Source organism: Falco rusticolus, chromosome 3, assembly GCF_015220075.1.
Source record: "Falco rusticolus isolate bFalRus1 chromosome 3, bFalRus1.pri, whole genome shotgun sequence".
In the NCBI taxonomy this organism is placed as follows: domain Eukaryota; kingdom Metazoa; phylum Chordata; class Aves; order Falconiformes; family Falconidae; genus Falco; species Falco rusticolus.
Window position 1 is genome coordinate 41,210,079 of NC_051189.1, and position 16,994 is coordinate 41,227,072.

The 16,994-nt window shown below is 40.9% G+C and overlaps 1 protein-coding gene across 1 annotated transcript in view; it reads right to left on the minus strand.

The window, feature by feature from the left end:
• Nucleotides 1-16,994, minus strand: part of SULF1 (sulfatase 1) — a 127,887-nt gene that overhangs the window by 45,703 nt on the left and 65,190 nt on the right. The window contains exons 7-9 of the mRNA XM_037381926.1: nt 15,370-15,609; nt 3,351-3,502; nt 1,175-1,344 (exon numbers count right to left, since the gene is read on the minus strand). Coding sequence (XP_037237823.1) covers nt 1,175-1,344; nt 3,351-3,502; nt 15,370-15,609 — 562 coding nt within the window. The remainder of the gene's footprint in view (nt 1-1,174; nt 1,345-3,350; nt 3,503-15,369; nt 15,610-16,994) is intronic.

A 16,994-nucleotide genomic window follows, 5' to 3' on the forward strand; every position in this document is an offset into this window, starting at 1 on the left:
GCATTACTTGCAAAATCTAGACTCAGGAATGTGGGATCATTGAGAACATAGGATAAGAAAAACGTAGGTAAGATGTAAGGTCAGGAAAAGTGGCATATCTAGAAAGTAGGAGCAAATAAGAGGATAAAACCCCACAAACTAACAAATATTTAACCATGTGCTATGAACAGCAGGTCTCTTTCTGGCTCCAACTAGTGGTCAGTTTATGCATGCAGTTTATGCAGTAACTGCTACTCCTTGCAATTTTAAAGTAGTTAATGTAACTACAAAAAAATATAATCCCTGTGTGTGAGCTGCAAAGTGTCCAAAATGCAATTTGTAGACAAAGAAGCTTTCCCACTGTGTGATGAAGCTGATTCCTCCTCATTTTCAGAAGCCAAATCAATGTACAATCCAGTTAAAATATTTTATTAAGGGTTTTTTTTCTGTGTGGAAAGAGGTGCAAAGACATTGTTTAAGCACAAATGGAAAGAGCAGTCTACATGCCCATGGTAGACAGAAGGACAATGGAAAGCTTCTGTAACATCTCACTATGGGGACAAGGATTCAGAATATTCAAGGTATAAAGCAAGACGTGGAATCCAGGACTACCCAAGATTTTTACCTGGAGCTGGTTTCAGTTCTAGAAACAAAATAAAGAGTTTGGGGTTTTTTTTTTTTGTTATAGTGTAATGAACAGAAAAGGTTAAGCATGTTACTTAAATATGCAGTCTAATAGGCTATTTTGGGAATCTGCCTGTATCCAGTCTATAAACAAACCTGGTGCCCTCAAAAGCTACAAAAGGGTGTTTTTGCTCCTAATGCGTTCAGTTAGAGCCCAGGATGTGCATATCTTCGAAGAAAATGAAGGAAGTAATATCCTTCCAACAGATCCTGACCTGTGTCTACATATTTTCAGGGTATTGTAAGAAGCTGCCCTTACAAAGCCAAATACTGACCTTTTAATCTCCCACAACTTCCCAGGAGGAAAAAAGCTTCTCTCTGCTTTAATAATGGTCAGAGCTGTCACTCTCTTCCCCGAGAGGAGCAAGCATGGCAAAAGAAACAAGCAAACATATACTGCTTACTATGAGTTTCTTATATTTGAATTCTCTGTTCCTGCAGTGTCGTTGTAAACAAATACCTCACAAGAAGCAGATATGAGTGGGTCTGGCAGCATGTGATTTTGACTTACATGTGCTGTGAAGCATTGGGGTAGAGCTCTGAGAATTGTGGTGCTGAATCCTCGGGGCCATGGGGCGCAGCGTGGCTGATGACCATCATTATAGGCCTATGGGGATATATCCTCTTAGACATTCTGAAGTAATTAATGCTCTCATTAGTGATTAGGTCTGTGAAGTAGTCCTGGAACATAAGATTAACACAAAGCAAAAGTTACAAAGTGCATGATTAATTAGATCACATACTATCATGTTATTATGCTATTTTCAAGTCCTCATTAAGGCTCAGATCAGGAAGTAAAAACATACCATCAAAGAGATGTATGATTCGAGGGAGCATAGGGGAGACTGAGCAGTAATTACTTTCTTAAGCAGGCAATGCCACATAAAATGAGACAGTATTTTGCAAATCAGATACAGCAGAAGGCATTAAGTAAATATGAATACCAGATTTTGTAATACAATGCTAAGTAACATTTAAAATGACAGACTATACTGACATATGTTTCTTGAATTTCACTGATAAAACATTTTCACAAAGTAATGGCTCCTAACAGCAAATCATTGATGTTGGTTTTCTGTTTACATAAACATTTCTTGCATGCTCTTTGTCCAGAGTATACTTTTGCATATGTACAAAGTGGAAGAAAGTTGCAACAGATTGCAAAAATCTTTATCAAAGAAGTTGCAAATGCGAATGGAGGGAGCAGTTGAATTCCTGCAGGCTCTATTAATTTAATTGTGCAACTTTAAGCAGTGCAGCTGCTGAGATTAAGGTTGTGACTCACTAATAAACTGGCTTAACCCACAGCCAAGGTGGCAAATGGAAGCCTACAAGGGGAAGGGAGGAAATGGAACTAAGAAAAAAAGATGAAAACTTAAATTAAACCACCTGCCACCTTGGAGTATTCACTGTTGGCCTGGAGGTCTAACACGAGCTTCATTGAGAAAGTGCTGAGACAATGTTTGTAATTTCAAGCACTTCCAGGCATGACTAATCTTATGTTGTGTATTCGAGGCCCCGAACAGCTGCAAAAGCAGAGCCTGAGGGACAAGGTCTGTGTCGCATGTCAGTGCTAGGACAAAGCAACCAGCTGTGACCTCCTCCTTGCCCACTCCCTGTCCGCCCTGCCACTTCCCCTCTCCTGTAGCACACTTGAAGAACACGTGGTAGCCCTGGTTGCTACAATCCTATCCCTGCAAGGATACAGAAGAGACAGCAAGTGACCTTTTGGTTTCCAAGCTGGGTAATGAGTGCAAGGCACCATGGTTGTGATAATTTCTGGGTTTGTGGCCTGTTGAAGTGAAATGCCTGTATGACTGCTCTCCCAGAGCATCCACTCCTCTCCTATTTCCCTATTTATTCTTCCTACATATGCAGGGTATGTAAGGAATGTATAACTAACCAATATTCTTTATTTTTTTTTTTTTTTACTCTATATAAATACATAATCAGTATCATGTAATTTCTGTGAGTGGGGAAATCAGAAACAGGCATCACGAGCTTCCAATAAAATCTCATTACATGGGTCAGAAACCACAGCTGCAACATCTGTATCATCTTCTGTGAGGTACAGCCTGAGGAAACTCTAGATTGCTTTCTGCAGGCTGGAAAGTCTGCGATCTGCACTCCTAAGTCTTTCTGAGAAACTTCATGGCAGTGGGCAGGTCACCTTGGCATACTTTCCAAAGTCTGTCAAGCTCACAAACAAGCTCTGAAATTTTCCAATGGCCATGTTCTCGCACTAAGCTACTATCATAGTCATACCCAGAGTCTGACACCACAGGTGCACAGCCTTTTTTTGGTGTGCATTGTATAAGGATAATAACATTAACTAAGGTTTCTTATGTGGGTAATAACTGACAACACTTAGCCAACTTTAAAGTTCAGTAGTGCAAGGGGCACAATTATTTTGGGGAAAAGACTTTATTTACAATTTGCTTCTGCCAACAAACTATCAATTTCTAGCAGAGAGAGGGAGGGAGGAAGGCATCACCAGGCTCCACTGAGGAGCCCTTGGAAGCTTTCTTCTGTTGCATGTTTAATATTCTCGTGTGGAAATCAATCTGCAATGCCCTGGAGAGAAAATGACATCTCAATTTTGTGGTTGTAGTTGGTTAATTAATTAATTATCTGAAAGTTATTTTTATATGGATTAATGATGCAGCATTTATGTATCTGGAAAATACCTTTGCATAATCAAATCCATGCTTCTCTTTGTTACCATTGCGAGAAATGGTGTAATTATAGAAGCGAGAGTTCTTCACTAATCCAACCCACTCTCTCCACCCTGGAGGGATGTAGCTGCCATTGTATTCATTGAGGTATTTCCCAAAAAAAGCTGTGAAGGTAAAAAAAAAAAAAAAAGAAAAGAACACACACACACATGAGGCTTTGCAATCCAAGTCTTTTAGTCTGAGTCAAAAGCATGTATGAATGAAGATAAAATGTGTTAGAATGAGTCAGTGTTGCTTTATCAGAAAAGTTCCTTTTATACCTTAGAGGGTTTTGAAATTAAAATAAGTTATTTCCAGAGTTTTTATGAGAGTTGAAAGCCTTTGTGACTTTAGGTTTTCTTCTTAAACTTTTGAAATCTAGTGCTCACGTGAAATTTTTTCACGTTTTTTTAAGAATTAGTATGTTTGTCTTGGTTTCCACTTGAAAATGTAATAAAGCTTCAGTGCCCAGAGGAAACATCTGAGAAACACCTTGTGGTTTTAAGCAAGTCCTGTGATGTTTTGGAGCCTGGCTTCCGATGTTTGAAAGTTTGGGCTTGGCAACCTGGCTGTGTTCGTTGGTTTTGTAAAAGGTCTGGGAAGTCCAGATCTCCATTCCACTGGGCCACATTTGGGTAGAGCAAGAGGGAATGCCTGTCCTGCTTTGCTGTGACAGTTTCTCTAAGGCAAAACTAATGAAGAAACAAAGACTTGGAGGTCAAACACCTGTACCCAGTCTGCCAAACTAAGTGTTATTTTTTTCCATTAGCTCCAGGTCACAAGTGAGAATCCATGCAGACTGAACCTTTCAGCCTTTGCCACTAGGCCCAGGAGGGTTTGCAGGTCTTCCTGCCAATTCCTCTGGAAAGAAGTAAAAAGAAAAACAATCTTATAATGCAGTGGGCTTCCAGCTATCTGGGAGTTGTGAATTGCTTATGCCAAAGTTATACGGACACCAAAATGCAGCCAACTGTTTTTGGGAGGGAGGATTAACACTGGCATGGTACCCTGGCAGATGCAGCTGTGTTGTTTCTAGGGACAGATGGGTATGGAAGCTCTTTAGTGGCTTGTGTATGTTCTTTAGCCTGGATGAAAAAAGTCAGTCAGGATGGCTCTGCCCTGCTTTACCACTGCCTGAGAAGTGCAGTGACAAAATACCTGACCAGGCCTGCAACATAGGTGTTTAGGGATTCATAAGCTCCAGCTCAGTCCCAGCAATTTACTGGGATGCCTGGGTAACTTCACTGTTTACATTTTTAATTTTATTGAGGTTTACAAGTCCCTGGATGGTACCCATGCTAGCAGTTTTGCTGCCTGTGTCCCCAGAAGTCAGCACAAAGGTACTCCCAGTGCTCACAAAGTAAGACACCTCTGAAAAGGAGGAAATGACCGAGACCTCTCCCTTTCCAGGGGTGGAGTTCCCCTGGGTGGTAGCTGCCCACTCACTGCACCTCTCACAGTGCACAGCCCCTGCCCTCGCTGCTGGCCCCGGCTCGGCCAGCCAGGCGTGCCCGCAGAGAGCTGCTGCCCAGTGTCACTGCCTCAGCTGGGCTCAGGACATACGTCAAAGCCCCATACTTGTTTCCTACTAGGAAATGAAGTCACTTTGGAAAACCTCACATTCAACCTAGACACATTCAGCCTAACCAAAAAAGTACTTTTGTGAAAGGGTTTAAATAATTCAGATCTGATTGATGTGGGCATGGTGAACTTCCTGGGAAAACTGGTGGAAAAATCTAAATGTTCATAATTAAGACTTGCCTGAGGCAACATAAATATGGTGCAATCAAAGCATATAACTGCCAAATGTCACTAACCAGAGATTACAGTCATATATATAATGTTACTTCCCTATACCACGTGGAATGTGACATATAAACAAGTCCCATGGACACTAGACCAGGCTTCCAGCTCATCTTCCCACAGCCACCAAGAAAGCAACCCAGACTCTCTCCTTTTTTCTCCTGAGGCCAACCAGAAGTCAAGAAGCTTGAGGTAAAGAGGGTGATCATGGGGAGGGAATATGTGCCCAGTACTGTTGCCTCCCGGAATGGAAACCATACCTCTCCTCTAAGGCAGCCAAACTGGGTTAAACTCTCAGGGAGTCAGATGTTCTGGAAAAGTGTAAGGGTAAAGGCTGAAATACTGTGGGAAGGGAAGCCAGGGGAAGAGAAGTCAGGGAGAGAGAGAACAGTGAAGAAAAGTATGCGAGAATGATGTGATCAAGAGAGAGGAAGCATTACCAAGCCAAGCAAAATCAAGGACAGTCTGTGGTTACAGGGGAGATCTGAGGTCAGCCTTGCTGAATGCCATCCCAGATCCACCAGCAGCTACTGCATGAACTTGGGGAACCTCCACGTGCTGCGCTCATCTGTAAAGGACTCTACTGCCAATCTGCCTCCCACAAAGAACAGAGGCTTTCAAGCTGTGAAATGGAAGTTATGGCAATTTATCATGTAGGATGGTTTGACAGCCCTGCCTATAATGATGACTGACTAATACAGAGACCTGAACTCTGTCGTTTACAGTCTTGCCAAACTTCAATCATTACTGATGATAGTTTCCATACTATCTGACTCAGGCTGCATTTTGTTTTATGGAACATTTTAGCCAAGCAGTTCAGCAATTTCCAAGAAAAAGGCTAGGGAAAAATAAATGGGTTTGCCCATTTAAAAATAATTGGCAAGCTTTTCTCTAAGAAGTTCTAGTGTCTGTAGGTTTTGATGTAGTGCCTTTTTAAATAACAGAGGTGGATATGAAAATCTGTCTCAAAATGGCCAAGCTCTGAAAAACTAGCAGACAGATGATCAGGAAACACTTAGTACAGCTTCTCAGTTTAATGCCACTGTAGGTTGTTTCTTTATGGACCTAAGAAAGTCCCCACAGTTTCAGGTTTGGTGCTAAAACAAAGAACAGTCAGCCACTTTCTCTCTTTCTTTTCTTGTTTGATATTCAGGCATTACCTGAGAGAAAGCCACCAGCATGAAATGCAGAGATGACATTGACCTGGGGCATAAGGACAAGAAAAGATAAACTGAATTTAGAAAAGGAAAGGGAGATTTGGGGCTGATGGGGGCCAATTCATCTTGGAATTTCCTTACTTTAGATTACTTAATTTTCTAACTTTAATAATGTTTTGTTATCTCCCCTTTGGCCTCCTGAACCCCTATTTTGGTGCATGTTATGAGACTTTGGATTGACAGCCTGAACCATTCACCTTTCTGTTGGCAATGATTTAGTATTTTATCATTAAAATAATCTCAGGGCTGTCAAGTTTTAAGCAGCTCCTTGAGTGACAGTTTGCAGAAATAGATGTTTCCCCCTGTTGTAGAATAAAGCAGTTCCCATGTCAAATACCCTGTATACTAGTAGAAGCAGTGGTAGCCGTGATAATGGATCACATTTGCCAAATCACTTTAACCAAGAGTGGTTTGCTGGTCAGAAGCTCAAGAGCGTATGAGTAGTTTAGACAGATGAAGGGAGAAGCCAGGCTTTTACCCTATCACAAGAGTACAGTCCCTACACCATGGGGTTTTCTGAGTACCCCTGAGTACAGGGTAGGGCAAGTGAGTCCAAGCTGGAGCCCAGAATCAGCAGTTAGTGTCTGGTTCTTCATGCTGGGAATGAAGACAAGGGCCAGAGTAAAATAAAAGCACAGTAGTGTCCATGGGGGCAAATAATCAGCAAGTAATCACAACAGGTTTCCTAGCTGTTTTTTGTTAACCAGAGGATTGTAAACAATTAAAGAGATATGGAATATGTCACAGAACTGCCCAGGAGCTGACACCATGATGTGCAAATATCCTTGCTGGATCTTCACGTGCTTGGCTTGTAGAGTCAACCCACATCCCTAACTTAGCTGTAGCCTAACACTTGCTGAATTGCCCAAGTCTGAGTACTCACTGGGAATGCTCAGCTTTAGAAGCCACTTGTACTCAGCACTTACAGGGTTTAGGAAGCCATTTCTGCTTGTAATTAATAAAACAGAGATTATGATTCAATGTGTAAAAGCCTCATTAAAAACTAATGCCATTTCAAGGGACATCTTTTCATTGTGGTGTGTAATGGCCCCCACAGGAATAACAGGAAAGATAAATGCTGATTTTTGCATTTTAATAAGGCAGGTTTTATCTGCATTCTGGCAGTTTTGCTAACTGTTCCCAGGACACACTGTTATTTTTTAATCACATGTAGAGGAGCATAGTGTATCAGAACAATTGTATTCTGTATGAGTATGTTCAATTAAGTTTATGCAAACAACACATGGCATGGTGAACAGTTACACAGACAACTGTGTGTCTCAGGAGTGGCTGCAGAATATATGTTTGGTACCTAACATGAATAGATGCCTTAATACAGGCTTTTGTTTTCCTTTTAGCAATTAGCTAATGATTCATGAACTGAACTAAGAGATCCAGCGGGTTGCAATGGGTGCAAGACAAGGAGAATTTGACCCAGGGGATCTCTGAAGTTTGAAGCCAGGATATATATATAGCTGAATGTGATACAAATTCTCATAATTTCCAGCACTTCTTTCCCCAGTATTTTCTACAAGCATTTATGACTAACATTTACAGTATTACTCAATAGAATTAGTCCCCTAACTCCTGTCAGCATTAGTGGATTAGCGTACAGGTGAACTGGGCTACATCTACTGGCAAGACATCTCTGCCCTTCCACAGATCAAAGGACATATATTATGTTCTACGCCCTTGTTATTTATTGAGGCTTATGGGAATGTTTCTGATTTAAAACAAACCCAAACCTTTAAAAAGGCATGTTGCAGTAAGGTTTAGTCACCGTGACCCAGACAAGAGCTTTAAGTAGACAGCCCACTTCCTTTAACAAAGTCAGGAAATGATTTACAGGAGTTGCGAAGCACTGTTTATATGACATTTCAGGGCTGACACACAGTCATTCTGTGCTTCTGGGGACAGAGCCCAACAAAACTGCTACTTCCGGATTATTCCAGTAAATTCCTCTTTGCTTTCTTCCCAAGCAACAGATTCAAACCTGAGAAGTTTGATTTTTCCTTTCTGTTAAAAAATTACGAAGGATTACTGTGTCACATCATTAAAGTGCAGAAAGCCAGTTCAGTATGCCAGCACTGCCTAGGAAATGAAATCAGCACTGTCCCAAAAACATGGTGAGGAAACTGAGGCACCAAAAAGTTACCCTTCAGCTAGACCTAAGTCATGGAGGAAGCCTGTGGCATTGCCAAGAATATTATTCAGATTTTGCAGTTCCCAGTCTTGTAACTTAACCACAGCAGAAAACCTCAGTTTTTCTATTTTTTCTCCAACTTTGTGGGTCTTTCCCAGTTGCTGCCAGGTTTACCATTGTAACCAAAAAGAGCATTAAAGATTTTATAACTCAGCAGTTGCAAAAGGCATTAGCCTATAACTTGATATAGCAATCGTTTGCCTGGGTGATGTCTTTAACAAAGCCTGTATTCTGGGCCAAGCTGGTAGCACTTTCCAGTATTGATGTTGTCTGACACTTCTCATTATAAGACCCTGTTTTCAGTTGCTTATAACTTCTTATATTTGGACTGAAATTTTCCAAACTGGATGTCTGCCTCAGGCTGAATTTTTTGAAACTTCTTAGCCCAAACAGTAGCCATCTTTGAGAACCACAGTAATGGAAAAGGAATTACATTTAACATCTGAAAAAAATTATGGGAGCTTTCATTTGATAGCACTTTCATGCTCTGCACTGAGACCATGAAATCTGTCAAAAACATGAATGGAGTCTCTCAAGGAGGTGTCTTTTATCATCCCAGTGAAAATTTGTGCAAAGTTTGCTCAGTTTTGAAAAAAAACCAAACCAACCTGAAGTTCACATACGCTGGAGATCTGGTCACCTTGGGACTTTATTCCCTGTCCATCTGTGAGTGGTGTCAGCAGGTGGAAGAAAGATGATTGAAATGCAGAGGGCAGGAGGTGACCAGATAAGGACAAGCAGTTTGGGGAACCGCAGGAGATCCAGAAAAGGAGCTGAGAGTTCGGGGAAAGCAGTGGGAGCTTGGGGGCCCGGGACTGGCAATGTCAACCAAGAAACTGAACAGTGAGTGCAGAAAGGAGAAAGAAGCAGACTGACAAGGCAAGGGGGAGGGGAGAAGCAGACTTGCTGATCAGGCTGGGAAAGGAGATCATTAACAGTAAGTGGTGGGAACAGGACATGTCTGTCAAGGACTGACTGGACCCAGGAGGGGAGGGAGGGTGGGAATGACCTGAGGACAGACAAGCAGGGGAATAAGGCTCAGAGCAGAGGCTGAGGTGAGGTCTTGCAGGGCCAGAAAACTGGGATGAGAAAACCAAGGAGCGGAGACTGTTCCACCTAACGGGGTAGGCTGAAGGGAGCCAGCAGTGCTTTTGGACAGTGGGGAGGACACAACGATGCCTGAAATGACTCCCGAGTCTCACTGGTACCTTTCTTGCAGCAGACATCTGAAAACTTGTAGCTGCCCCATCTCCTGACCCCCCAGCCCCGATATACATGGTAAAACTCCAATCTGTTTAGTTATTCAGTTAGAAAGCGATAGTTTTGGAGAGGGGATCCGAGACCACCATCCTTGCTGATGCAGATGCCAGTATCATGTGTCTTGATAGAAATGGTCTATCTTTTTAAACTGAGGAAATTTCACCCTCCAAAAACTGATATGTCATTATGTAGTTAAAGACTATAATTCATCCACGTGAACAAGAGATGAAATAGTTGCCCAGTGTTCTACCCAGATTTTCCTAAATGAAGCACTTGAATGCATAAACTTGCTAAAAATCTTTTAGTGTACAGTTTTCTGTGCAGTATTTAATAGCATAGAATTCTGTTTTAAGCCCAAGTAGGCAGACATGCTGTGGTTTTTGATGAGGTCCTGGACAGAAACCAAAAAAAGTTTCACTTCACACGATACTATAGAACTAGAAAATCCTGCATGTTATCCTTTTTGGCCTTTCCCTCTTTTACATTTCATTTCTGTGGACTATTTTAATCTACTCAGCATATTTCACTTTTATTTTTACATTTATACATTTCTTAGGTTGACTGAAAGTGCGATTTTATTCTGAAAAGTGAGGCATGCTTTGAATTATTTCAAGTATTTACAAGTTCAATTATGTTTGGTGCTCCCCAGCATCTTCTATACCAATTAAAAAAGAAAGTGAAAGCTTGAAGTTGTCTCTCTCAATTTTCACTTTAGAAATATTCTGAAAACCTCATTCCCTGCTCACTCATTCCCACCCCATATCATATTCTGCCACCCTCTCTGTTTTGAAAGGGTGCATGAGGGAGGATACAAATTAGGTCACTGAAATGCTGCAGATTAAAATTAGCCTGTGCTGGCAGTGAATTGTACTGTAAGGCTGCAAACAGGAAACACACTGGTTTTGCCTCCAGAGGAAACTTACTGTATGGCCACACCTTCAGGAGGCATAGCTTTTGCTACCTTTATGAGAGATCAACTTGTCCCTATGTGTCAGAAGGGAATAGTGCACAGTTTAAATTCTCCTTAGCTTTCAGTCTCCTGTCCTCTCAGAATTTTATTAGTACTTTGGTCACTACACTAAATGTACCCAGAAGTGACAGATGTCAACTGACACACATCAGCAGCTGACATGTACTGTTGAACATATCAACTAGATGTCAACCAAGTGACCATTTCTGTTCATCGCTAAACAGGAGTTAGTGACTGTCAAAACATGCCGGACAGTGACATCTTGATGCCCAGTCACTTCTTGAGTTTTGAGTTTTACAAACTCTAGCATTTACAAATCAATGTTCAAGTTGCTTAACTTTGCTATGTTACCATTTTTGTCCCATGGAATGCTGAGAATACCACCAGGACACTTGCATGCATGAATCCTGAATGTTATTTTGATCATTTGACACCTCTGAGCAAGAAATAAAATACTGGGAAATACATCTTCCCAAAGACAATTCTAAAAAATGTAAGGAACTAATTGCTTAATTTGGGCATCTCTGCTCTTTCAGGTGGGATTTCATAAGGGGAGAGCCTGGTCCTGAGTTTGGCATGTCAGCAGTTGCTGGGCCAGGGCAGATTGCTCTGCTCTCCTGCGTAGTTTACTGGCTGTGAAGGGCTAAGAGGAGTGAGGACAATTCTACAAAGTAACACTAGGTAGAGAGGGCTCTGAGTGCATAGACCTTAAGAAAGGATGAGGATTTTAAACTTACATTTCCCATCATATTTGTAAAGGGATGAAACTTCAGCTGGTAACAATGTAAAATCCTGCAGTATACAGAGTGTGACATGCTATTTAACAATAAAATGGTTGTTGTATTTATGTATCATGGATAATGGCTGTGTTGCTGTCATGGCTCTGCCTTCTAAAACACTAAGATAATGCTCGGCTACTGCTCGGTTACTAAGATGTAGCACAATCCTCCTTGCCTCCTGGAGGAAGCCAAGGTTGAGGTAGTACACTCGTGGAGTTTTCCTTTGTGTTTGTGTAGGTGCATGGCAGACTGAACTGGTAATACCAAAAGGCACATCTGAGAGGCCAAGGCTATGTGCTGTAGGGCTGGGGCAGAACAGTGGAAGGTAAAAAGAGTAAGAGACTTCAACAATATTGCAGGGAGGACTGAAAGAATTCAAATAACCAGCTAATACTTTGGAAAGTGCAAAGCAAAATCTCTAACTTTTGCATCTAATAACCTTACGAATAAAATTTCTGATTTTAAATATCTGAAGGGATGTCTACTGACATTAAAAACTGTAAGATGAAAGAAAACTTCTCAAGCTTTTCTCACAATTTCCAAAAAATTTGGAAGTGAATACAGGTGACCCTTTTTCCTCCCCAGTACAAGCAACTGGAACCTATGTAATTAAAACAAATGTCTCATCTCTCTGAAGCTCTCTAGATTTGCTTTATTTTCTTTTTCTACCTATTTACTGTGCCTTTCCTGCTATTTCCTGCAAGTACTAGTTTAATATTACCAATTCTGTGGACCTTCAACAGTCAGGAAACTGTGCATCTGACTTGTTGCATTAGCATACAGCTTGTGAGTAAGGGAAACCATAAACATTGAAATAGCCTTAATTGTTTTGGGATTTTTAAAAAATCATATTTATAAACAAAAGGTGATTTTGGTTTGGTAGTGTGTTTCTAAATATTGTCTGCCCTGCTAGCACCCAGTGCGTTTCCTGCCTATGATATAGCACTGACATATAATCTTTAAAAAAGGATGCTTCCATGAAATGCAACATATCTATTAGGGCACATCAGAGTAGAACAGTAGAAGAGTAAAATAGAAAAAGGAAAAAACCAACATTCTGTTCTTTGACAGGTTTTCCCGGTGGGCTCTAATTATGACTGCAGTTTGTTAGAACACATTTCAGACCTCTCTTTAAATGGCCTGCTGTGCTTGTGTGGAGTCCTCATGGCTTCAGCAAGACTCTCATAAGCAGTCTGCCCACATGTGATCAGTTGCAATATAGAGGTTTAGTTAAGGCTGTGACAGGTTTAGACAACAAATGCTTTATAGATGTTGGAAACTATTTGGAGTGAACACAAGTAAGGACATTACATAAATACTTTCCCACTCCTTTATTTCCACCAGCTTATATAATAATTTGACTATGCAAAAAGTGAGAGTTAAATCCTCAGAACCAGGTTGCAGGTATCGCACATTGTCTCATCTGGACTGGAGCTCTCCGGACCAGTGCCTTACCAGGACTGTCACCAAACTGTGAGTGGCCTTGGGTCACTCACTTCTCTTTCTCTTCCCCAGTTTCCCATTGAGGAGGATACTAATTTCCTCTCAAAACATGTAAATATGCACAGGGCAAATACCCATAATGGCTGCAATATCAGCGCAGAGTCACAACTAGCCTACGTGGCATATAGCCACTCTCTCTCCCCAGTTCCTTCTTTTTCCTTCCCAATTATTTTTGACTCCCAGGTATTCTTGAGTCATTACAACTTTATTAAACTTCTAGCTGTGAAGTGTAGATTATTAGTTGGTTAGTGGACTTTTGATGACTTTTTAATGAGGCAACACTGTCCTTGAAAAATGTAAGATCTGCTGTTAATTAAGCTGCTACTTCAGAAAATAATGGTGAGGTAATTAGAAGGTAGGTTTATCTTATAAGAGGTAAATGGATAAATTCTTTGGGACCACATCACTATAGGTTCAAACAACGTACCTTGGTCAGAATTAGGGTTTCATACAAGTATCTTCATTTGTTTCCATTTCCTTTTTCTCCTTCCTGCCCCTTGTTAAAACTCACCTACCCTGACAGTTTTAGGAGTGATGCTCTCTCTGCCTGCCTTTGGAAAGGGATTTTTTTTTCCTTTTCATCTTTTTTTTTTGGTAATCCTTTTTTCCTTTCCATTTAATAGGGCCAAGTCTGCATTTAGTGGACATCTCCACATGCCTTCTTAATACAAGGTAGTGCAGAAGATATATCCAAAGCAGAGTGTTTACCCCTCAAATGGCAGAGAAGGCTAGTGACAGAGCTACCCAGTTTATGCATAAGATATTCAGCTGAGCAAGTATTAGATTATAAATCAGTAAGATCCTAGATTTTTTTAAGAGCAGGAAAGGCAGGTCCCACATGGTGCAGCCGTAAGTCAAACAGAAAGCATTTCTGAGACAAATGCCATGAGATGAAGCTTATATTCTAGGGCAAATTCAGCACCTTTTCTAGAAGTGATTGCTAGTTCTCTCTCCCCTCTTCTTCTCCTCCAAAGTCTTGATGCTGACCTTTACTCAAGTTTAGCAGCGCTGTACTCAGATGGCAACTTCACTGAAACCAGCTTAATAGAGACTGAAGTACTATTCAGTCCATATGTCAGAGCTAGCACCAGGTCCAAAGAAGTTAAATATTTGACTGTTTATGCTTTTTACACAGGATGCAGAAGCTTTCCAGAACTACAGATACAAAGAGACAGAAGAAAAAAGAAAGAGCTGTCTGTGTGATGAAGAAAAGATGGCAAAAAGGCAGATAAATTTGAGGCATTGGATATAGCAGAATGAAGAGAATTAGGACAAGCAGACAGCATGGAGACATTTGCCTGCTATATGTTTTGAAAGCGATCCGTTCTTGTGCCTAAGTCACTGATAGAGACAAATTTCTTTGCTACCAATTACATTGTAAGGAACGCAGTTGGCACGGAGACCATTGCTTCATCGGTCCTGTAAAGAGAAGTCTTTGTAGTCAAACGACGCTTCTGGACAAACTGCACTCTGATGACCTTGTACAACTCCTGTACCTTGCAAAGGGGAGTCAGGCTGGAGCCTAATGTGACTATAGATTGAATCTTAGGGGATAGGTGATGCAGAAATGAATCAGGTTTTACATCAAGCTGAAGCACAGACGAGAGGAATAAGAAGAGTTCTTTGTAGACGGGAAAGGGATCTCCTGACTACGGAAAACCACCAGGAATTTACAAGAAAACTATCAAATCTTACTGGTACACAGTAGAACAATCATTCTTAAAAGCATGTTTCTACTCCTTTTCAGAAAATGTAAATGAAATATTGCCTCATGGCAAAGTTTAAATTATACCGTTCACCTTGTTTCACTCCCGTGACAGGCACTTCTCTCCTGTGAGGTCTTTGGCACCAGTCCCCAGCCTGGCCCTGACATCTTCTTCCATAACTGTTAGCAGCTGTCCTCAAGCAGGCCATAATACTGACCATAATCACAGCTGGAACTGCCAGTTCAGACCCACAATGCCACTAAAATGTACCTCTTTCACACTAGGTGTAACTACCCAACAGCTTATTTCCCACCTGGGACATCCAAATGTGAAAATATGCTGCTCCATTACAAGTGAGCTTCTTTACATGGCTTTTAGCTGTGGATCTGGACCCACAGGCAATACTATCCTTCCTCTCCATAACATTAAACCTCTGCTCTGTAATCCTAATTTGGGACAACAGTCACTTCATTTTAGGCAGCGATCGTCTGCCCATCGCTCATCTGCCATCTTCACTTTAAACAAAAAACTACTGTTGATTTTTCTCTTACCTGTTCTATACCCAGTGTTATTGAGATACACGGCGAAGGTACGTGGCTCATGAGTAGCCTGCCATGAGGGAGAAGAGCAGTTTTCATTGTTGGTGTAGATGTTGTGGTTGTGCACATACTTCCCAGTTAGCATGGAGGAACGCGATGGGCAGCACATTGGGGTGGTTACAAAAGCATTGATAAAAGAGGCTCCTCCATTCTCCATAATCCTTCTGGTTTTATTCATCACTTGCAAGGACCCTGCAATAAGAGGTACTGATCATCACCGTGCTGCAAAAAATAGAATATATTGGCTGCTATTATGTTATTGAAAGTATCAGTGATTAGCTTGCCTTTGGACATCAGTCTGTTCTACTCTTTAGCTTAAGTAATTTTAGGAGGAAATATGAAATTTTTATTATGTCACCAAAAATATTTTTCAGGATTATGGAAAGACCGAGTTCTTTTTTCTCAGGCTTCAAAACAAAGTTAAAATACAAGCTAATCTAGAAATACAGTGTTAAAACTTCAGAGCTGTATCAGATTTATAGGTCAATAGTTCTTCAAATGTAGCTGTAGGAAAACAGTATGTTACACAGACTGCATCATTAGTCAATGTACTAGTAAAATATGTAAAATGCTGAGATTACCAATTATTCTGTTACAATTCTTCCCATTTTATCAGATAACCAGAGAGATAAAGGGGTGGGTGGGGGTGGGGGGTGGGGGGAGAACAGAGAATGCAAAAGAGGGAATGAGAGATGGGAGGAGGAGGAGAGAGAGAGAATTCAGTAACAGTTTTTCTAGAGGAAAATTTCTGTGGACATTGGATCAGCATGACTGGCTCCAATACTAAAGCACTGTGCTCAAAATGAGCTTTTGGGGATAAATCTGTATGAAAAAAAAAAAAGGCAAAATTCAGCACCTTTCTCAAGAAATTGCATTGATCCAGTTTAAAGAAATTTCTGGGATCCTTCAAAACGTCTTCATGAACAACAAGGTGAGACAGGCAGGGCTTGCAGACTTCTGATTGCAGAAAGACTGAGCAGCTCCTGATAAGGTCTGTCAGTGTTTGCTGACAGCTGTCAAACTTAGCTCTTTCTGTTATACAGCAGAGCGGAGACTGAAGGGTGAGGGTGAACCATGGATATATCACTATGTGCCCAGGAAACAAGTCTGTGAACTGTAATACTTCCACAGTTCTGGTAGTAAAAAGTGGTTTCTGGATACTTTATTTTTTTTCTTTGGTTTCACAATTAATTTTGTACAGTTTGTAGTCAAGGTTTTAAATTTAAATCCATTGATTCCACTGGTAAGATAAAAGTTTATCTTAGTGGTTTTGTTTGGGTCACTTGAAAATTAAATTAAAAAAAAAGTTTTAAAACAATGGAAGACATGGCTGTAAAACCGCAAAACTGCCAAGGAGGCTCAGCTTTAGGTATAAGCAGTAAAATCTTACAAATTACCTTACCAGTTAAAGTTAAAGCATGCTCTTTTGGTTTTGGGCTAAGGAGTCAGCGCATCAAAATTATTTGGTTAAGAGAAGGAAAAGGTAGTTAGCTCTTCAGCATTTCCTTGTGCAGTGCCAATGTCTGTGTCTTTAAGGATACAGTCAATACCCTGCATGTAAGTCATCATCATCATTT